Below are 22,110 nucleotides of genomic sequence, written 5' to 3'. Positions count from 1 at the left end.
TCTGAATCGTAAACCTTTTTTTTATTTTTTATTTTTATTTAACTAATTTGCTGCCCCCTCCCAAGTTTCCCGAGTTATTCCCATACCCTGCCGCTGCCACGCCCGAGTTTCCCGAGTTTTGGACTGTTTAAAAAAGAAAACAAAAATGGACCTCCTTCTATCTACTAGGCATGATCGCGATCGCGAAATGTCATGCTTGACCCCATGGTCAGTGTGGGACAAACACATTTTAAGAAAACATAATGGCTGCTGATCATTAATGCCTGAACGGATTTCCAAGCGGATTTTTTTGTTTGAAAGCTGTGAACGGCGTGCACACACATGGTGCATGATCTATGCATGGGCATGAATTAAATGGAAGTCTATGGAGACTGGGGGCATCCTGGCACAGATTTTTTAAATGTAGCGAATGAGTTAATATTGTTAATATCACTATTCTATGTACCCATTCCAGGTGAAAAAGGGGTATACTGCAAAAGAAAGAAATGCTATAGTGTCCTTAGAATGAGACTATGTAGGAATAAGAATCAGAAAATTATGATTTGAATCCTTCTCTTTCAGCATCCAGAGTTCTTCTCCTTTGGTTTCTTCTCCAAGGCAGGACCAACCAGAAAACAGGTAGACATTTATGTAGAACATAGTTAAGGTGTCATAAGGTGTCAAGACGAAATGTTGATTGTCAAAAATAGCAACTGACTAATCAAATGATTTGAAAATCTAAATGGTATCATTGATGAAAAAAATAATGAAAATTAATGTGACTAACAACAACGGGCGACGGTAGGCGGGTAGGGCAATCTACGGCGAGCACACATACAAACCGTGTCATCAATGATATGACTAAAGCAAGATCTTTTTTTTATTGACTTAAAATATATATATTTTTCAATTTTTCCTGTGCGTTAGATGGAGGGATCATCCTTCCAGTTTGCCTTCTATGGAGAAGGTTACACCGAGGGACAAGACGCCTCACAGGGAAAACCTAACCTAAAGATCCGCACATTGGTCCAAGGACCAGGTAACTTGATTTACTAATGCTGGTTTCCGAGTTTGCCTCTAGGCAAAATGGCCGTGAGTGTTATGGTCAGTGTGGGAGATCTGAAGATAAAATCTGGGAGATTATACTGTAACTATAATGAAAAGTGGCGGGCCAACATCATCCATATTAATACATTTGAATACTTCTATCTTTCTTATGTATTATTGATGCAATGATTTGTGTTTATTGTTGTGATCCAGAGGCTGGATATGTGGCCACGCCCATCGCCATGGTTCAGGCTGCACTTACCATCCTCAATGAACCCTCCGCCCTACCCAAGCAGTGAGTTTACACAAATGTCAAACTACAGTATGAGACAATATTCATGTGACGGTCATGTGTGGATCATTTGAAATGTATTTGGAGGTTTTTGCCCTGGATGGTGTATATCTACTATTAATGCTGTATCACTGTCTTTCCTCCTCATCTATCCTTGTCTGTCCTTCTACCATACTCTCCTTTTCTGCATCTTTCATATCTATCCACCTCATTTCCTTCTCTATTCTTTCATTCCTTTGTTTTTCTTCCGTGCCTCCTTCCTTTCTCCTCATGTGTTTTTTTCTTCAGGGGAGGAGTTTATTCTCCAGGAGCTGTCTTCTCCAGAACCACCCTGATCGACCGTCTCGACAAACATGGCATCCAGTTCTCTGTCATATAACATTCACTCCCAAGTTTCCTTCAGCACTTGACGGCAGTAGAGAAGACATTACCAACGAGCCATGAAAATACATAAAATACAGTACATATTCAATGTTTCCTTTGTCGGAAACTTACCGTTCCCCTTACTGGCCAGAAATTAACCTAAATTATTTTTCCCTGAACAGCACATTAACCCTCTGCCTGTCAGGCACAACACTGTGTACTGTGTTCTACACCACAAATTATTGGGCTGAAATTTTGGCATGGCTTGTCTGGTTTGAATAATCATGACATTTATTTGCAAATACCAAGCCATACTGCTTGCTTCATCTTCACTAGCATTCCTAATTCAAACAATGCACAACAAAATGAGAACAAAATAAATAATGAAATGATAAGGTGTCCCTTTTATTCTAACTGTATATTGATGTTGTGTATTGATCTGACTCTGATGAGTAACTGACACTCCAGTCTCCAGACACTACACTCAACTTCCAATTCAGTCATTTAATGGTTGAGACTGCAGATTCTACCGAATCCCGCTGGGGCCAGGGAAATTGTGGGGCGTGGGTGAAATTGTGGGGCGTGGGTGAAAATAAAATACTGTTTGCGAACGTTGCACTTGTATCTTTAAATGTTGCCTAGATCTCTCTTATTGTGGCTTCGTAGAATAGAGCTCATTCTACTGTGTATGCTATAAAACTTCAGTACAATACAGCTCATTCTGCTGTGTTGGATAGAAAGTAGAAACATCAGAAAATAGCATTACTTTACTGTGTAGGATAGGAACAGAGTTCATTACTTTGTAGGATACATTTAGCACCATCTTTATTCCAATGGGACAATTGTTTTCTTTTTTACAATTGCCAATGAAACCTGCTCAAGCCTGTCTTTAAAGGTGATACACCATGCATTTAAAAAGTATTTGTCATATTGTTTGTCCCAAAAACGTTTTTCAAAAGGTTTGAGGCTAAATTACCACTCCTGAATCAATGGCTCTCAGAGCATTTCAGCTGCAGTACCACCTTTGGCCTGAACTGCGCCACCCCCCCCCAAAATCCTTTTGAAAAGTTTTTTTTTATGATGACGTCACAATCGGCAGATGACGTCACAATTGGCAGCAAATCTGGATAGCCTGTTTTGAGAACCCGTGGGATACTTTTAACCTTCGCCTTCTCAAAACCAGAGAAAGACACAACGGTCAGAAATGGGACTTTGTGAAGATAGGTGCTAGTGGGACCCCAAAAAAAGGTTTTAAAATAGGAAAATTGAAATTTCACGGTGTATCACCTTTAAAAACAGTGAAGTAATTTAAACTGAACTGTGCATTTTTGATTTGTATAAGTGCTTGAGGCTTATCAGGACCAGAATGGTTTGACTGTCACACACCAGAAAGAATGTTTTGCTTACTACAGATTTGACTATGTAATGTGTGGGTTTCTTTTTTGTCTGGTAAATAAAGAAAACTCTGTTGCTTCAAATCATTTGTATCATTGCTCAATGGTTCATAGACAGATCAAACCCAGAATCTTGTCCAGATCTAGAGATGAGGGCACTCTACCAACTGAATTACACACACTTCTTGAAGACAAACTTGTTTTCTTACTCAGAAGGGGTAGCGCAAGATGGCAGCCTATGCAGATTTTGTCTGACATTTACAGACTACCATGTTTAAAATTATTTATTCAAGATTATTTAAGAGTAACAAATGGCATTTGCATCTTATGTACAGACAGTAGGCTATCAAAAAAGACAAAGGTTTAATCACAATAGACACCTTCGTGTTCCCAGTCATGAAAAGATTAAGAATCTATTGTTAGTCTTTGTTCAGCAGCTGTTGAGAGTAGACCATTTCTTGGTAGTTGTACTTCTCTGAAATAGTCTGGATACTTTCAAAGCACCGGATTCTGTTCAGGACCTGCAGGATTTTAAGCACTGTCGACCTTTAAGAGAGAACCGGAAATCACAAGTCAGCTTTGAGTTTCAACCTCATTAGTGATGTTAGTGATGTTAGAATTAGGAAGATAATAGGTTTTATACTATGCATGTAAGGATGTAAGATGGTACGCTGTAGTGCAAAGAGTGTGTTGTACCTAATGGCAGGATATTCAGGCGACTGATCTTTGCAGACAGAGTCTGCAGTCTGTAGCATTAGGTCGCTGAGAGAGCGCAGTTCAGGCAAACACTCGCTCATTTCTACAAACCAAGATCCCGGTAGACTGTCTGCTATCTGTGAGAGAAAGATCATACTGTGAAAGGTGAGGGGAACAAATGCAGATAATATCGAATCTACAAGCTGATGTGTTGCATTGCAACAGACATGCACACCCGCTCCTACACACAGACACAAAGGGTGAAATAAAGTTGTGTACCTTGCCGAGTATGTGGACAGGGTTTGTCTGGCTCTGGTTCAGCAGAATGATCATCACGCGTGCATTCAGCAGTTTGTTTAGCATCAGGTCCTTCAACACACTCTCAGGGAGGATCTGATCCCATAACCTCATGTTCCCCAGGAGCTAAAAATACACACAATACAAATTATTACAACCATAAATATTGAATATAAAAATAAATATTACACAGTACCTTACACATATTTTATGTATAATATATTATAATATTAATACACATACATTAAAAATACAAATGGTTCACCATAATACACACAATACCTACATGACCTCAAATATTTTAATTCATTTTCACTCTAGTTAATGTGGTAGTCTCAAGCAGCCAGAGATAGCTGCCTTCAGAATTTAATGAATGGGCTAAAAAGAAGAACGTGGAAAGAATTCGCAAAATGTCTAAAATAACAGGTTCACAGAACCAATGCAAAGACTTTGCATTGAGATGTTCCTTCATATGGGGTGGTTTAAGATTGGTTTTCAAAGCAGTGGGTGTAGTTTTATACTGCTGGTTTTCTCCCAGGTCCAAAAAGCCCATTTATTGAATGTTAGATTTCCCCAGATGTATCGGTAGGCAGAGATCTCAGATCGTCTGGCTATGCAAGACTATTCCTGTGGTGATGTTACAGTGTTGAACAAACCTTCACAGCCGCCCACAGCTGCCTATCTCTGAATCGACACTGAGGAGATGTTAGGTCCTCCAGAACTCTGCAATGACACAAAAGAGTAAATACTGGCAGCTGTTAAAGTTAACCACAACAAATCTAGTGTCCCTATTCTGGCTGGGGTAATGACGCATTGTGAGCTTGTAGATCAGCTATTTTCAGCACTAAGAAAAGGATCAGTGGTTAAATATACATGTAAAGATGAGAAGACACTAAGTTTGAAAATACAAAAGATAGCTACTGTACAAGTCAGGGAGCATGAGCAGCGCTCCAAAATCAAAACGTCACCACAGTTCAATTCCCATGCTGCCTGTGTGACTGAGGCCCCTGCTTGTTACAGTATGAATGCATTGACTTACTGTTTGGGGAAAAGCGGGATGAAAATATCTTCATCAACACAACTTCTCAGTCTGCTGACTACAGCTTGAATAAACACCTGCATGACACACACAAATACACATCGTCAACACACACACTGTCAACAAACACATTGTTGCGACCGTAGGTCGCTGTTAACTATGGAAACCGGCACATCTTGTTCGTATCTCTGTCACGCCTGACACTGTGGTTCCCCTGACACATCACTGTGTCAAGATACTCAGAGCAGGGATCTGTCATGGGAACCACTCTAACAGAATCCCTTTTATGCCCATATATGGAGATCCCTGATGTCATCTTAAGCCCATATCTAACAGGACTTCATATGGAATGCCCATATATGGAGGAAGACAGCCCATATATGTATGGCTGGTTCAGACAGGGATCTCCATGTATGGGCATAAAAGGAATTGTATATTGTGATGTCATGGGAATTGGGAACCACTCTAAACAGAATCTCTTTAATGCCCAAATATGGAGATCCCTGATGTCATCAATATTAAGCCCATATCTAACAGGACTTCATATGGGAATGCCCATATATGGAGAAAGACAGCCCATATCTGTGTGGCTGGTTCTACAGACAGAGATCTCCATTTATGGGCATAAAAGGGTATGATGTCAGATGTCATAGACATCATCGGACCTTCACATAACGAATAACTGAGTAAGCATGTTTGGGCTCTCACAGCATATCTCAGTACATGGATCTCCATATATGGGTACCAGGGCCTCCATATATGGGTAACTGGTCCGATAAACATCACTGGCCAGATGGCCAAGAATTGGCGCACGTCGCCCTGAGGCATCTTGCTAGTTAACGCACGCACGCACGCACGCACCCACGCACGCACGCACGCACACACACAAGATAGTATGACAGACAGTCTGTAGTAATGTGACACAGAATGATTGAGTGATTGAGTAATAATGTGTGACAGACATGTCTCACCTTTAATGGTTTGCTCTGCTCTCCCTGGAAGATGGAGAAGTCGTCCCTCAGACTGTGACAGACATCAGACAGACAAACGGACTGACGGTGAGACAGAGGGTCCCACACCAACTCCACAAAGGCTGAGGAGGAAAGAGAGACAGAGAAAGGTCATATAAAAAGATAGGTGAGTGATAGTGTGATGTTTGATCTTGAGTCAGATCAAACATCTTAAATACTTATTGCAAATATGCCACTGATGCTGACACTAGTATTGTTATCAGGTTGATACCAGGCTAAAATAATCATACTCGCAATTAGTGAAGGCTGCCGATGGTTGCATAGTAATTGGTTACTTTGGTTGTCATACAGATGTACCATATATACAGAATACAGATAAAGATGTCCACTCAGTCTCTATAGACACCGAGTGGATCATAAGTAATGATTGTAAGTAAAAAAGTAAGCCTTGCCAAGCCATGTAGCCAGGCAGGAGCCCATATCCTGTTTCTGTAGTGCGAGCCGGCTTGAAATAAATTGGGTGGTATTGGGTCCAACTTTTTATAGTCTTTGGTATGACCCGGCTGCGGAATTGAACCTCGACCTCCCAATCTCTGTCTGTACTTGCTTAATAAAGATACATTTAATGGGCAATTGCTAAAAGAAAATATAATTATGTAAAATACTTGTACTTGGTATCACTATTATGAAGTAAGTCCTATCGGTGCACCCTTATGTGGCACTCAGTTCAAGTGAAGTGAAGGATGAGTGAGTTACCTGTCATTTTGGGCAGTAGCGTCTTCTCTACAACATTAGTGAATGTTTGTGTGTCTATGTGTTCCTGACTGAGACAGAACGCCTCTACAGCTCCGTACCATGGCAATGCTTCAACGTCACCTATGCGGTCCTGAGAAACAAACACAAGCAATGGGCCTCTTGACAAAAGAAACGACTACAAAATCATTAAACATGAAGAGTCCCTGGATTTGAGGCCTCAGTTAAACCAGAAATATATTTTGATCGTATTAAAGAATTCAGATAACTTTACATTTGCAGATGCTGCATTTCTGTGGAAATACTGAAATAGTTTGTTCTTAATATAAAAATGCATTTGGTGACTTTGCGAGCACAACTCAATCTCATAATATTCTGATTACCGGGTGCATGCAGAGCTCAGAAGAGTTTATAACAAAAAGAAAACGGCAATTTCGAATACGTAATGCCTTCCTGCATGCTGCCACACTCATATCTTTTGATCATACCAAGGAACACAGATAAATGAACATTTGCAGATGTAAATGTTTTTTTATGTACGTGTGTGTGTGTGTGTGTAACATGTCCTTGGTTCGAACTCCCTTTGGTCCGACCACCTAAACCTAACCTTAACCCTAACCTCAGTAAAACTAACGCTGGTGAGTAGCTAACCTGCCGACGCTGGTGAGTAGCTAACCTGCCGACAGTGTTCGGACCAACGGGAGTTCGAACCATGGGGCAGTCCCTGTGTGTGTATGTGTGTGTGTTTGTGTGTGGGTGTGTGTGTGCACACACACACACACACGTGTATGCGTGTGTACCGTCAGAGGGTTCCAGTTCATAATCTGGTGTCTGATATGTGGGTTCAGCAGCTTAGGGAGGCAGAGGGAGATGTACGCATTCAGGTAGGAGTCTGGAAAAAAATCTCTCCACTCCTCAAAACCTCTCAGAACCTTCTGAACGTCACTGAACCCCTCCTCTACATCACTGAACACTGACTGAGCACGCTGCATGATGGCCACTGAGACAGGGAAGAGACACAAAAAAAAGCATTACTACAGTTGATTGATTGAGACCGTAGGTCGCATTTACTATGATAACCTGCAGCTCATGTGCGTCAGGCCTCATGTCACTCCATATATGGCCAAGACAGAATTAATTTGCAAGTGAGACTCACATCACAGCAACCACACTTGCAAATTAATTCTGGCCTTGTCCCTTTTATGCCCGTTAATGGAGATCCCTGATGTCATCAATATTAAGCCCATATCTTGGAATGCCCATATGTGGACACATTGTCTGTTGTTTCAGTGCAACCTCGCCCTAGGTCGCTTCTCGCCCTTAGGGCGTCTTACTGATAAATAAATGGATGTATGGATGAATACAGATACAGTACATGGTAGTTTGAATGTCATCATGTACCGTTTCATGTCATTTAAAATAACAGTTGTTCCATTTTCATCACTAACGATGGCACACATGTTTGTTTTTTGTAATGTGTATGTAAACTAAGTATGTCCATATATTAAAGACATGTTGTTAGAATAAATATACACTTCTTGGGTTATAATGCAAAAATAGAAATATATATATTGACAGGCCTACTAGATTAATGGTTTTATTTACGGATAAATGGATTGAGGGATGAATGGATGGATGGAGATGCAGATAAAATGGATGGAGAAAGAAATAACTGGAAAGATTTAGAGATAAAAGGGATGGTGACCTCTCTTCCTCTGAAGCTCGTCCTCTTCTTCTGATGAAGGCTGTGTGTCTTCGGGTGTGTCAACACAGGCTCCATCATCAGCAACGTCCTCTCTACAGCAGTCAAACACATCAACAGGACAAAAGGACAACATTGAGCCAGATGTGATAATCATTGTAATCATTTTCATCAGATCAAAACTATAAATATGGATTGGAAAGGATTTTCCCTTTTTATTTCAAACACATAAAACGTAATGATCCAAGTAATACATTCATACTGTATATTTGTCTCACTCACCTCTGACTGGGACCACCTCCACTCTGCTCAGCAGCACCATCTACAGATGAGAGACTGTTACTAAACCAGGGGTTTTCAAAGTGGGTGACGGGGCACCCTGGGGTGCCCAGTCCAGGGGTGCTGCGAGATCATTTGGTAATATTTGGAATTTATTTGAATACTTAAACAAATATTTGATATCAATATTCTCAGTACGTTTTGACCAAAACGGTAATTATCTGAATGTTTTCCTCACGACATAATCCCTATGTTGTATATATGTTGTATATAAGATGTAAAGCAAAGTGAACAATTTAACGTCATGACATTCAGCTGAAAAATGCCTTTGTCACAATAGATAGTCAGAGATCCCTCCTCTATCCTTGCTCGTCAAAGCAGAAATAAAAGCTTTGAGATGACCTTCGAAATAGCAGACCAGAATGACGTCCGCCGTCCGGTTCAAGTGAAGATCAACGAGCAAGGAAATATCAATTAAGAGACTTGAGATCTGGCCCTCATAAAGTTTACCTTTAAAAACACAGGAACTACATGCATGTCACACATATACACACACACACACACACACACACACACACACACACACACACACGCACACACGCACGCGCAACACACACACACACACACACACAACTCACAAGTGAGCTGCTGTAGGCGGCCAGCCTCCTCCCTGACAGTCTGTCGTCTGCTTGCCAACAGCGCCTCCGTGTGGTCAGATAGGAGAGCGTGCAGCTCCACCTCTAATGAGTTGATCTCCATCACCTACAAACACAGACTCTTTTAGCTGTTCATCAATTATCCAGGCAGTTATATTAACATTATAATGTAAATCTAACTTATAATCTATGTGTTCTACCTTCTCTTGCAGACACTCCACCAGGTTCTGACTGTAGACGTTCATCTTCTTGAAGAACTTCAGCCGTGCCTCTGAGGAGCCTCCCTCCAGCTTTTCTATAGAGCTTCTGGAACTCTCTAGATCATCCTCCATCCTCCTCAACTCTGCCTGACGGGCTCTGTGCACCTCCTTCAGAGACTCTAGTCTGGAGTAAAGAGAGGTTCCAGTGACATCATCAACACCCTGTATGGTCTACTCTAAAGTAGTCTCGCGTAGCCAGACAACTATTCCACAATCTCCGAATACTATATAGAGTCTGGAACGGCAGCTCCCGAACTGCGAGTATCGGAAGTAGCCACTGCTGCACTGAACTGTAGTCCCATTGGAAACATAACAGAAACACAGTAGCGGCCTATTCTTGTTATGGGTGTATAGTTTAAGAAAACGTTTGAAAACATCATGGAGGTAACACCAATAACACCAGAGAAAGACGAAATAACGCCACCAGAAATATTGAAAGGAGACTTAACGCTTCCAGTAGGACATGTTATTGCTACTGCACCAAGGGAGCGGTTGCGTCACATCCGCTTTATCTCGCAATCATCGTTTCTATTCTCGTTTGCCAGACTGTATGCCGGGAGCATTTTGCCCAAATCGCGGAGGCAACAGTCTGGCCTTGCGAGACTAACTCTAAAGTAACAGCTCCTCCATAAACAAATGTTTTTCATCCTCTTAAACCGGCAAATACACGTCAAATATATTTCTCAAAAACACTTGAAGGGGGGGAAGAATTGGAAGACACCCATTTCCTCTTGCACTGATTCAACCTTTCATTTTTGTTTTAATAAAACTGAAAGGTTGAATCAGTGCAAGAGGAAATGGGTGTCTTCCAATTCTTCCCCCTGATAACTGATAACTACATATTTCAGACCATGGGACCTTTATGTATTTTACAGAGCTTAACTGTCTCATTAACTCTGTCAGTGAAGACTCAGAATTAGACCTAAGAATTCTGAGTTGGGTCAGGGTTATATGAAACTATGGGAAAGAAATGGGAGGGGTGGGATGGGATGGAAGACTTTCTTTTGCAATGTAGTTCTTTGTCTTGTTATGTCCAACAAAAAAGAGGGGGTTTTGAACATTTAAAAATGTTAGATAATAATGTGTTGTTACATGTATTAAAATACAGTATATTAGATTTGTGACAGCTGTTTAAGACGGTTTGAAGACATTAGATGCATTAAAGATGCTAAACATACTGACTTTGCATCGATTCTCCTAATCACTGTGGGGATGGAGACAGGAGGCAGAGTCTCCGGGAGGTGGACAGCCACCGATCTGCTCTTCCGTCTCTGCCTGTCTGTCCAACTGCCGTCACTGCCGGATGGACTCTTGAAAAGAGATGAGAGGTAGAGTTAGAAACAGAACTTGTATTCCGGTTTAGGTCTTCGTTAGGCCATACGTTTCTTCACCTGCTCTCCTGGTCTTCTTTTGACTCCTTTCCCAATCTGCATCTCCTCCCAGACGTCCTGGTCCTCTCTCTCTGAGCAGTCACGGTCACTGCCATCGCTTCCTCCTGAAAAACACACACACATTACATAAAAAAACATACACACACTCCTCTGCATCCTTGATTTCCATTTTCTTTTACATCCTCCCTTACCAAGTTTCTCAGTAATTCTTTCCCTGATGCTTTTTGTCCGTGGAGCAAACTCTATCCTGCGCTCATGATCATCCTTCTCATTGTCGCTGTCACCATCTTCATCGTCTTCATCTTCATCATCCCTGCTGTGGATGTCTGAGCTGCCACCAGGAGAGTTCTGGTCCTTCATGCCCAGGGGGATGAACTCTTTCTGGGCTCGAGCCTTTCTACGGCTCCTCCTGGCTGCCTGGATGTCTTTGATATCAGGGATGATTACTGTAGGTGCTGTAGGGGCTGTAGGTGTGTGCGGACACACACACACACACACACACACACACACACACACACACACACACACACACACACACACACACACACACACACACACACACACACACACACACACACACACACACACACACATTATTTGTCAGGATAGAATCCACTTTTTCACTTATGTCAAAATGCACTTATTAGTATTGCGTGTCATTAATCAAAAGTCACACACACAACCATGCACCTTGTTCAGGAGTAGAGGTGTCAGAGAGTGAAGAGGCTGAGCTATAGGGTGTTGCTCCACCATTATCGTCGTCATCATCATAATCATCATGATCATCATCCTCCTCCTCATGGATTGGGCATGGTGGTGAATCCAGTTTTGAGGAAACAGAAATGGAACCAGCTCCACCTGCAGATGTCCAGGGAGCACAGAAGATTAGGTTGGACGTGTGTGTCTGTGCTCTGTATAGTTAATACATATCATTTGTGCATGTGTCTGTTTGAGATAGTATACACACACATTAAGGAAAAAAACTAATATACAAGTAGTTACTCTACGTGGTTGTCTATTTTAAATAGAAAATTGTTCACAAAAAAATAGAAATATATAAAATAAATGATTTCACATGTTTGTGTATATAATTATAATAATCTAAGATGGCACTGTAATGGTGATAGAGTAAGTGTATGTCTTGTCAGTTGCTATCCTGTGGATAACCAAACAAGTACCAATTACACTGGTGGAACCCAATGGAATTGGGACTATCTGTTACGCAAGGAAGAATCTACTGTCGCTGTGGACAGACCCACCTGTTACGGACACTACATGGATGTTCTGATTTAATAATGAGAGTAAGACTGCAAAAGCAAATACAGGAATACCCGCAGCTTAGCTCAAAGAGGAGGTGAGGACAGTGAATGTGTACACCCATGTCATCCTCTCTTGCACAGACAGACACCTGAGAGTCACACAGCTCCAATACAACCATATCCCCCGGGGCACAACATTAAAGGTTCCTTCACTTCAGAATCCATAAGAGTGGAGTGAGTGTGTGTGTGTGTGTGTGTGTGTGTGTGTGCGTGCGTGTGTGTGTGTGCGTGTGTGTGTGTGTGTGTGTGTGTGTGTGTGTGTGTTACCAATGGCAGTGCTGTGGGAGTCATCTTTTCTTTTGATTTTTTTGAACAGAACAGCTTTATCAGATGACTTCCTCAGCTGAAACTCTGGTCCCTCGGCAACTGTAAGAAAACAGGTAACCATGGAGCTTTATCAGTGTAACTCATTGTGACTCTTATTACTTGTCAGAGCTATAAAGTGACCACAATATATATTTTTTAAGTTTATAGATTTTCCAAGAACCTTTGGTTCTAATATTATTGAACAGTTTGTTTATTGTATTTTATTAATAAAAGCCCAGTGTTTATTGATTGGTTAACAAGTCAGCAATCGGCCCATCTCAATAAAATGTAAGCAGTTATAAATTAGAACAAGCCTATTATTCTCTAAAAAGACAAACCTTCTTTATCCTCGGAAAAACTCAGCACAGCGTTGCCTTTATCTTTCTGTCCGTCTTTCTTTTCAGTCCGCTCTGTTCTTTCTGTCATGAGCTCTCTCTCCTCAGCACCGTGGTCTGGGTCGCTGCTGTCCGACTTCACAGGCACCTCTTCCCGCTTGGAGCTGCAAGAGATGCCGCGGCCAGGAGGTCTGGAGAGTTTAGGAGCCTGCTGTCTGTCTCCTGCATCTGCACTCTTCTCCTCATCTTCATCACTTGATTCTCCTTTTCTTTGGCGAAAGTTTCTCCTGGTTTTCTTGTTGAACATGTTTGTTTACCCACTGCCAGGTAATAATAATCCAAACGTGTAGGGTTCTGTTGTCGTTCTTCTGATACGAAACGTAATACGGTAGGCATTACGCATGGCTTTTTACGTCTGAAACCAGTCTGTCGCAAACTACTCCCAAAGCATCGTGGGATTTGGAGTTTTGGTTTTATTATCCGCTGTTGGAAAAGTTCATAGCATAATTTACTTTTGATTGATTGATTGATTTAATAGTTTATTAACAGTAAAAAGGCACGGTGGCACAGATACTAAGAATGCTAAAAGGACAACCCATAATCGATCATTTAGAAGGGTTAGACACCTTTTGAAGTAGACGGATATGTAGACCTAATTGTTTATTGCACTTTTAGAACTAATTTGGTCCTTTTTGATGTGGACAAATATTCTGCATGACAACATAAATATAATAAATAATCTAGTAAATACAGTCAAGAAATAATCGAATAAATAAAATAAAGGTGTAAACTATTGGCTGCTGGATCTGTGCCATGTGAAGGTCAGGTGTGTGTTATTGATTGAATTGAAACATATTTTCTAACATACGTTTATACATTTCATAATCATATCTCATATCTCTTATCTCTTATCTCTTCTCTCTCTCTCTCTCTCTCTCTCTCTCTCTCTCTCTCTCTCTCTCTCTCTCTCTCTCTCCTCCCACTTGCAGTGCGGTCAAATGTTAACAGACGCCCATTAGCTCAATACTTGTCAGCCATGTTGTTTGTGTGACACCACAAGTGTCAGCAACAGGTTTATTTGGAGGGGCACAGCTCAAAACTGCTGGAAGAACTCTTGCATTTTTATGACGGATCATCTTCACTCAGTACCGGAGACGTGGATTACAACTTCAGCTGCGGGGAAAAAGCTCCAGAAAAGTCCACGTTTTTCACCGCAGCGAAAGAGGTATGCTCCCGAAACTGCTTATCTAAGCAGACCAATGAAACTTTGATGTTATGAATATGAATGTTGTTTGATGTTAGACTGCATAACACATAATTGTTTGGGAGATAGAAACAAGCTGGCAGAAGTTTGCTGTATAGTTGTTGTGTGTCAGTGTGTGTTAAAACCTTAAAGTGGAAAGCCAAGTCTGTCTTTGAAGGGTGATGCCTCACCCCTTGATACCTCACAAGAACTTGGTGGTAGTTATTTCAGCCGAATATTTACACAGTCACAGAAATGACAGAATGCAACTATTATTGCCTTACTTTAGGTGGCTTTTACTGTAAGTTTACAGATTCTTGGGATGTTTCCTAAATTCCTTTCTCCCCAAACTAGTTGAACTGGTTGCAAGTGGTGACAGGTGATCAGAGAGAATGTTACTTACTCTATCGTGTGTGTGTGTGTGTGTGTGTGTGTGTGTGTGTGTGTGTGTAAATTTATGTTTCTCAGACTGTCCAGTGTCCAGGTGGGTCATGGCATTTTCGTTTGATTTACTCTGGTTCCACACGAAGGATACAGATTTACAGTCTTTGATGCTACAGTATTTGTATGTACAGTATGGTGGAGAATGAATCAGACCTCCAGTGTCTGTGGATGACATTAAACGTTTAGATGCTGTATGGGGGGGGGGGGGGGGGGGGCTGTATCTGAATTGAACCAAGAGTATATGTATGCATGTACAGTATGAACTTGTGTGACAAAGACAGGCAGCCCCCTTCAACAGATGTCAAGGAGACTAGTAGTCTAGTGTGGTCCACTTCAGTGGTTTTTAAAGGACCATACCAGTGGTCTGCTTACACTAAAGGTTGCCCACCTGGCTGATAAATAAAACCTGAACATGGCCAGAGCACTCTGTCTTCTGGTCTGTGTAATTAATAAGAGCACAGTTTACCTATTATGTGCTGTTTTCATTGTTGCTACACTAATATATAAAATAACAACATAGTCATATTCATAGCATAGCATAAAAAATGAGGCATATTTTTTTATCGCACAGCCCCAGAAAGTACAAGAAAAAGTATTAAATTGTACAGTAAAAATGTACCTATCATTTTATAATGGACAATTACTTTTCCGGCAAGTGGGCATGACCTTTGGGCAAGTAGAACATGACCTGTACTTCCCTGACAGGCAAGTGCCTCTGAGACCTTAGTGTCAACCCCTGTTACGCTTTTGCATTCTATTCATTTCAGTACAGTATGGAAATCAATTTGCAGGGACTTGGAGCTTGCTTGAGATAGATAAATAGTAAATGGTGCATTTATATAGCGCCTTTATCAAAGGCGCGTTACAATGATTGTGCACATTCACACACATTCATACACTGATGGTGGAGGAAAACCTGCAAGGTACCAACCTGCTCATCTGGAGCAATTGGGTGTTTAATTAGGGGTTCAGTGTCTTGCTCAAGGACACTTCGACACCAACTCTGGCCTGGGGGAGCCCGGGATCGAACTGGTTCCCAAGCGGCCACTCTACCTCCTGAGCCACTGCCATCCCTGATAGTTACACTAGCTAATAGATAGATACTACTTGGGCGTTTTTCTTTTTTTAAGAGTAGCCAAATACTTTTCTACCCAATGAAGTTATTTTGCTAATGAATGATCCCCACACATTTGCTTCTGTGTTGCCACTGCCCACTGCTGTTGGGCTCACCTGCCACAGGCTGCCAGTGAGGAGCCTCCACTGGGAGGACATAGTGCCTCCCCCCATCCTACTCGACCATTCAACAATATCCGGTGACAGGTGCTGCCCCAGTCTGTAGGAGTCGGTGTGACAAAGCCCTCCGCTTCCGGCTTCCCTTCCCCCAAATGCGGCCAATTGATACATCAGGTTCATAATAGTGCTCTGCGTTGCAGGTCTAAGGACATGGTCACACATCATGTGCTACTGAAACAGCTGTGTCTCTTTCACTTCCATTGCAAGTGAGCAAATGGGTGGAGCTTCCGTTGGCGGCACATTGACGCATCACATGCCGTAGCGTGGAGACTGGAGACACAATTTTAATGGCGTTGACGTGTGATGACTCAAGAGGCGTTGCATTTATTACACACAGTTATGACATAATCACCTAAAAAAACACCATTACTGTACTAGTGGTTCCTGAGCACCAGAATGGTTAGTGGACTAGCAGGCAGCCAGTCATACTTGCTGCTTGAATAACAAATAACAAAATTACTTTAGAATTCCTCTTTTGAAGCTAAAATATGTGACATATCGGAATTGTTGTGTTCCTGGTCCTGTGTCCCCTGAAGACAATCGAGGGTGCGACAGACCAGACCTGCCCTGCCTTGTAGAGAAACACAGCCATGTTAAATCAAATAGCATTTATCAAAGTCAGTGCTGTGTGTGTTTCTTTAAGACATGCTGTGCTGCAATGTGATTTCATCAACACTACACTGTAGAATCCTGAGTGTTGATTTAATTCTGAGGGTCCATTTTGTTACATGTGTACAGTGTACACCCAGATGACACCAAGATTTTACGCTGTAGATGGAGGGTTAGTCTACCCATGAACAAGCAAACAACAGAAGAGAAGAGTAGAGAAAGATTATTGCAGAGAAGAAGCGTTCAGAAGAGAGTGGTTGACTGGTTGATTAAAAAAAAAAAGATAAATTATATTTTTCTTTATTTCTTCTAAAAACAGACTTTACAAAGTGCACTAGAGAGGGTTAAACAGACATTGTCAGTGTGTGTTCTCACTGTGTGGAGGTTAGGTTGTAAATACTGTACGTGGTGGGACAGTAAATGTTAGCTTGGGGGTGAGGTGGGGTGGGGAATGGTGGCAGAGACCATGCATGACAGACAAGACTGATATGTATTAGATTGCTTTCATTTGATTCCACTATTTTATTGCTGTTTATTTTCCCCCCATTAGTCGCTATAACCTCTGTCCTTTTGCATGCCAAATCAATCAGATCTGACACGGCACACACAGCAAAACTCAAAAAGTGTAAATGAATGGACCCATAAGAGTTGAATTTACACTCATTCAGATTTTACTGTGCAGAGAGAGTTATTGACAGACCAGAAAGTTTAGAAGTCAGGGGGGCTGGATGAGCGAGAAGATGAAAGGAGAGGGAGGGAGGAGGGAAAAGGAGAGAGGGAGAGCAACAGATGGCAGGCAGTAGATTAGCCTTCCTCTTGTCCTGGGATGTTGATCAATACTTTACTTTATTTTGTGTGTACACCTCTGTCTCTTTCCATTTGTTACTGCTTATTTCTATATTAACAGATACCATCAGTACCCTAGTATAGATATTGTACTGGCCTTACGCCTATATCAAATCAAACATATTTATATAGCACATTTCATGCATTAAAATGCAATACAATTCATATGCTGTAGATTTAACTCTCTCTATATGTATTATGTATATATATATATATATATATATATATATATATATATATATATATATATATATATATATATATATACACACAGTATAAATAAAAAATCTATCTGTGGTTACACTAAGTCATGGTCACATCAAAGCCAAAATGCCACCGTCACTTCCTGCTTCCTGTCACCAGCCCCGGCGACCAGGAAATGCTTGCATCCGTGGGTACTGGGTTGGAGATTGTGAGCAGATTAACTGGAATTTCTCTCCTCCTCTGAAGCCTTCATGTGATTGTCACTCAGTGATGTCAGAGTGGAAATACGATGCGTTTCTTATTATTACAAGTCCTCACACCGGTTTATTTAACCACTTTCAACCTGCAACCTTATTATGGTCATGTCATTATAGGAGAAAATGTTCACACTCAAGAAACTAACGGATAAGCTGCCAATGTGTCGCATTGCATTATGAGCTTGTAGATCGTCTATTTTAGCTATTTGGAAGTATGTAGGGCTTAAGGGGGGAAAATTGCCAACTTATCCTTCTGTATTTTCTTCATTAACACATCATGTCATGTTCCTTTTAATGTATGAGTTGAATATGAACATTCATGTATGTACACACAAACCTTTGTTTGTGTTCAAGCAAAAGATTGTGTTGAATGTAAAACGTCTGCCTCTGTTGTCTACCTGTGTCCGACCTCCACCTACAGTACACCTACAGTGTAATAATAATAAGGGTTGTTGTTTAGAGGTGGTGAAGTCACGAAATGGTCAGAGCAGAGATTGAAGGTATATGCACTCACGCGCAGTGACACTCACTCACTCACACACACACACTCCCTCTGTGTGTGTGTGTGTGTGTGTGTGTGTGCGTGTGCATGTGTACAGGGAAGGTATTGGAACATTTCCCTGTGACAAAGGAGCATGGGACACAAAAGATTTGGGACGTGGCCAGAGAGCTTCTGGCCAAAGAACAGAAACTCTGTTCAGACACAATTTCTCTCTCGCTCTCTCTCGCTTTCTCTTCTCTATCTTTTTACTTCTCCCTCCCTTCCTTTTTACTTCTCCCTCCCTTCCTATTCTGTCATCCTCTTGGTCTTTCTCGATCTCTCTCTCTCCCGCTCTCTCTCTTCATTAGCTATGTTTGTCTCGTACAGTAACAATAACTCCCACATTCATTCTCGTTTAGTCTTTCATTCTCCAATTAATTCCCCCTCACTGTCTCTTTCATTCTCTCTTACACAAACATTCTCTCTCTCCAGTCAGACAACCGTGTTCAATATTATTAACACTGTGTGTGTGTGTGTGTGTGTGTGTGTGTGTGTGTGTGTGTGTGTGTGTGTGTGTGTGTGTGTGTGTGTGTGTGTGTGTGTGTGTGTGTGTGTGTGTGTGTGTGTGTGTGTGTGTGTGTGTGTGTGTGTGTGTGTGTGTGTGTGTGTGTGTTTACAGATGACGACTGTGTGCTGTATCTGAGGACGTGACCGTCTTTGCCACGTGCAAACATGAATGGTAAGAACGCTACTGTGTGTGTGTGATTTTGTTCGTCCCCTCTGCAAACATCCATTACGCACACATGCAAAGTAAGTTCTTGTTTGCTTTTCTCTGATTGGATGCTGAAGTGAGATCTACAATTCTACACAGCCGAAGGGCAAGTGTTAATTTGGGGGCGCCCTGGTGGCTCACCTGGTAGATAAAGCTGCATGTCCTTCCCTCTGTCTCTTTCCTTATTGAAAATCCCCCCCCCCCCCCCCCCCGAAAAGGGGGAGAGTTTAAACCTTAATTAAACAGAGAGTATAAAATGCACCTGCAATATATCCAATTTCACTCCTTAACTCGTCAACTGAACTGTGGTCTTTATTTAGTATTGATTTGAACAGTACCTAATATTGTACGAAATAAAAGAATATGAATAAATATTGAGAAATTGTGTACATCGATGCAGTGTTGCATCCAAATCAGATGGTCAGCTGTTTCTTAGGAACTTCAGGGCAGTTTAATGGCTCATTCAATAGAAATTTGTAATGATCTATTGTAGCAGTACTTTGGGTTTTCGATATGTATATTCCAATGATCTCATTTCTGTGATCTTTGCAGAAATTAAGTAGGGATGGTCCAATCAGGTTTTTTGGAACCGATCACCGAGCACCGATCACAAAAGTTTGATCACCCGATACCGATCAATCACCGATCCGATCAAGTTATTATTTATATATTATTTATATTTTCTAAATGTTAATGTTTTAACTTTAATTAATTAATTCACTCATGAATTCATTTATATATTTGCCTTATAGTTATTTACCAGCATTACTATGTATTTATTATCATAGCAGCAACTAATTATTCCTTCAGCACTGTGGAAATCATACCCCAAAATGGCCTCAAGTGGGCATACTGAACGGCTGGTTGATTGGATGCACCGATCGGATCGGATCGGTGAATTTACCTTTTGATCCAAACCACGGATTATCGCCGATCACGCTTTGATTGGCCCGATCCGATCCATTGCCGATTGATCGGTAACATCTCTAAAATTAAGTATTTACTACTGTCCTGTAAATACTTAATTTTCAAGCTGATTAGCCAGACGAGGGCATGTAATGGTAGTGGCCGTGCATAACTTCTAAACAGATTAGCATAACTACCATGGGCCCAGGAAAAACTGATTAACTGGTCTGCACCAGTTAGGCTATTCCTAAACCAGTCATACGCAAATCAACAAGGCAGCAAGTGGACTAACTCGCTGTCCGAGCTAGAAAGCTGGGATGGACAGAATACGTCATCAGGGTGATGACGTATTCCAAAATGTTGTTAGCAGCAGGCTGCTAGATAGCTTGCTACATAACCTAAACAGAATGTCTGCAAGTGGGCACGGCACGCATGCAAAGATTTGCATCTGGTTTGCCTCGGAACAGCATGCATGCTGTCACACTGGTTCTGACTCCAGAGACCACCGAGTGTCATTAGTTCTAGTGTAGGCACTGCGACACCTTATATAAACTGATAGCTTTAAGCCCTTTGCACACAGGCGCGTTTAACCACACGGATAAAACGGACAATATAATTTTTTGAAAAGAAAACAATGATTCTCTATGACCTCATGCACACCGGCTCCGAATTAGCCGTGCAACGAGTGGCTGCCGCCGTGCGTTTTCTTCTCGATCGAAACCAGAACGATTTGTGCGTCTTGTCGCATGCGGTAAAAAACTCATCACTCCTTTTATGACTCCTTTTTGGATCCGCAGCGCCGATTCCGCACAGCCTTGCACACCAAATCCAATGCGTTTTATTCATGCCGCAAACGAAAAAAACGCAACTGTCCTGTGTGCAAAGGGCTTTACTTTGTGATCTTGTCGGGAATCAGAACTTTTAACTTGACCTTCCTTCCAGTGAGGCTCTCAGGCTCAGATTAGGGCATTCACGAATAGTGATTCTTAGTATTCGAATTATTCGACCTCAAAGTATTCGAATGGTCGAATATTCTACAGGATTGGCCTAACTGGCCAAACTGTCAAATATTAAGTAAGCAAGAGGCAAACATTGTGAAAATAGCCGATCTGCTGCGAGGCGTTGTGAGCATGTAGATCTGCTATTTTCACAATATTTATCTGCGGAACCGAGTCACATTAAATGTAATACCTACAACTCATTCTTATGACTTCCTATCTTGCCAATCATTATAAACTATATATTTTAAGAGAAAGCAATTACATTTATTTTTAAATAAGCGAATATTCGACTTTGGTGAACAACGTCGAATAGTGATTTTGATGTTAGAATATTCGAATATTTGGTGAATGCCCTAGCTCAGATAAACCAGGTTCTACTTGGATATCAAATCCGGGCCTCCTACATGGGAAAGGAAACCAATCATCTACCACTCAGTCAAAGTCCTACAAGGGATACAGTATATTGTATTAGGCTTCTGGAATTCAGGCAGGGCTACTCTTCTGCACACGCATCAACAAATACAAAAAAGTGCTTAAACTGCTTTTCTCTCTTACCCTCTTTTAGGTGGCCCCAGTGTATGGGCCATCTCCCCCGAGGAGAGGACCAAACATGATCAGAAGTTTGACACCCTCTCCCCAACCATGGGATATGTCTCAGGTACACTATATACTCATCAACATGCAGAAGCACACAGTAGTGGTTCAACTTAACGTCAGGTCAGTCAAATCTGAGATTTGTATTCCAAAGGACATACATGTGAACTCACATAAACCCTTTACTTTCTCAATCATAACTCAATGAATTGGAATGCACAATAAGCAATCATCCCCAGGCTAATAAAAACATCGCCTCTAAGTTTGTTTCAAAGCCCCCAAATCATGCATGAACTAGGAATGTGACAATAACAGTTATTATCGTTTATTGTCATAAAAATCGTTCACATTAATTGTAAGGAGGAGGATCACATCACTTTC

The 22,110-nt window shown here is 41.4% G+C and overlaps 3 protein-coding genes across 5 annotated transcripts in view; 2 read left to right on the top strand and 1 right to left on the bottom strand.

Moving 5' to 3' along the window:
* The window catches only part of LOC308288366 (saccharopine dehydrogenase-like oxidoreductase), a 10,875-nt gene extending 8,621 nt beyond the window's left edge, over positions 1-2,254 (top strand). Inside the window, exons 9-12 of the mRNA XM_080729785.1 lie at positions 562-618; positions 907-1,018; positions 1,240-1,321; positions 1,607-2,254. Of these exons, the coding sequence (XP_080585911.1) occupies positions 562-618; positions 907-1,018; positions 1,240-1,321; positions 1,607-1,697 (342 nt within the window). The 3' untranslated portion in view covers positions 1,698-2,254. The remainder of the gene's footprint in view (positions 1-561; positions 619-906; positions 1,019-1,239; positions 1,322-1,606) is intronic.
* Positions 2,255-3,405: 1,151 nt separating this feature from the next.
* gcfc2 (GC-rich sequence DNA-binding factor 2) lies at positions 3,406-13,424 on the bottom strand. The gene is made up of 18 exons (XM_080729958.1): positions 13,083-13,424; positions 12,706-12,804; positions 11,810-11,977; positions 11,311-11,583; positions 11,120-11,223; positions 10,911-11,038; positions 9,669-9,852; positions 9,451-9,574; positions 8,816-8,855; positions 8,537-8,628; positions 7,632-7,831; positions 6,835-6,964; positions 6,079-6,200; positions 5,108-5,184; positions 4,725-4,791; positions 4,051-4,194; positions 3,772-3,908; positions 3,406-3,621 (listed from the first exon to the last, which is right to left on the bottom strand). Exons 1-18 carry the CDS (start codon positions 13,384-13,386, stop codon positions 3,495-3,497), a joined length of 2,520 nt encoding a protein of 839 aa, XP_080586084.1. The 5' UTR covers positions 13,387-13,424; the 3' UTR covers positions 3,406-3,494.
* Positions 13,425-14,134: 710 nt separating this feature from the next.
* Positions 14,135-22,110, top strand: part of itsn2b (intersectin 2b) — a 49,140-nt gene continuing 41,164 nt past the window's right edge. For all 3 annotated transcript variants that reach the window (XR_013962222.1, XM_080730737.1, XM_080730736.1), the window contains exons 1-3: positions 14,135-14,304; positions 19,136-19,195; positions 21,701-21,793. Coding sequence is in view for 2 of the 3 variants with exons in the window: in XM_080730737.1 (XP_080586863.1) it covers positions 19,189-19,195; positions 21,701-21,793 (100 nt within the window). In the remaining variant the exon portion in view is untranslated. The remainder of the gene's footprint in view (positions 14,305-19,135; positions 19,196-21,700; positions 21,794-22,110) is intronic.

This window comes from Nannobrachium achirus (assembly GCF_963921795.1).
Source record: "Nannobrachium achirus genome assembly, chromosome: 7".
Taxonomy (NCBI): domain Eukaryota; kingdom Metazoa; phylum Chordata; class Actinopteri; order Myctophiformes; family Myctophidae; genus Nannobrachium; species Nannobrachium achirus.
Note: the sequence above shows the minus strand (reverse complement) of the source record. Positions and strands in the feature narration are given on the sequence as shown.

What these genes read in the sequence shown, in the direction of transcription:
- gcfc2 (XM_080729958.1), bottom strand. Translation starts at nt 13,386, where the DNA reads ATGTTCAACAAGAAAACCAGGAGAAACTTTCGCCAAAGAAAAGGAGAA. An exon ending in CTCCCACAGCACTGCCATTG is followed by an intron (nt 11,978 to 12,705) that starts GTAACACACACA and finishes GGACATCTGCAG; the next exon opens with GTGGAGCTGGTTCCATTTCT. An exon ending in TGGAGTGTCTGCAAGAGAAG is followed by an intron (nt 9,575 to 9,668) that starts GTAGAACACATA and finishes CTGTGTTTGTAG; the next exon opens with GTGATGGAGATCAACTCATT.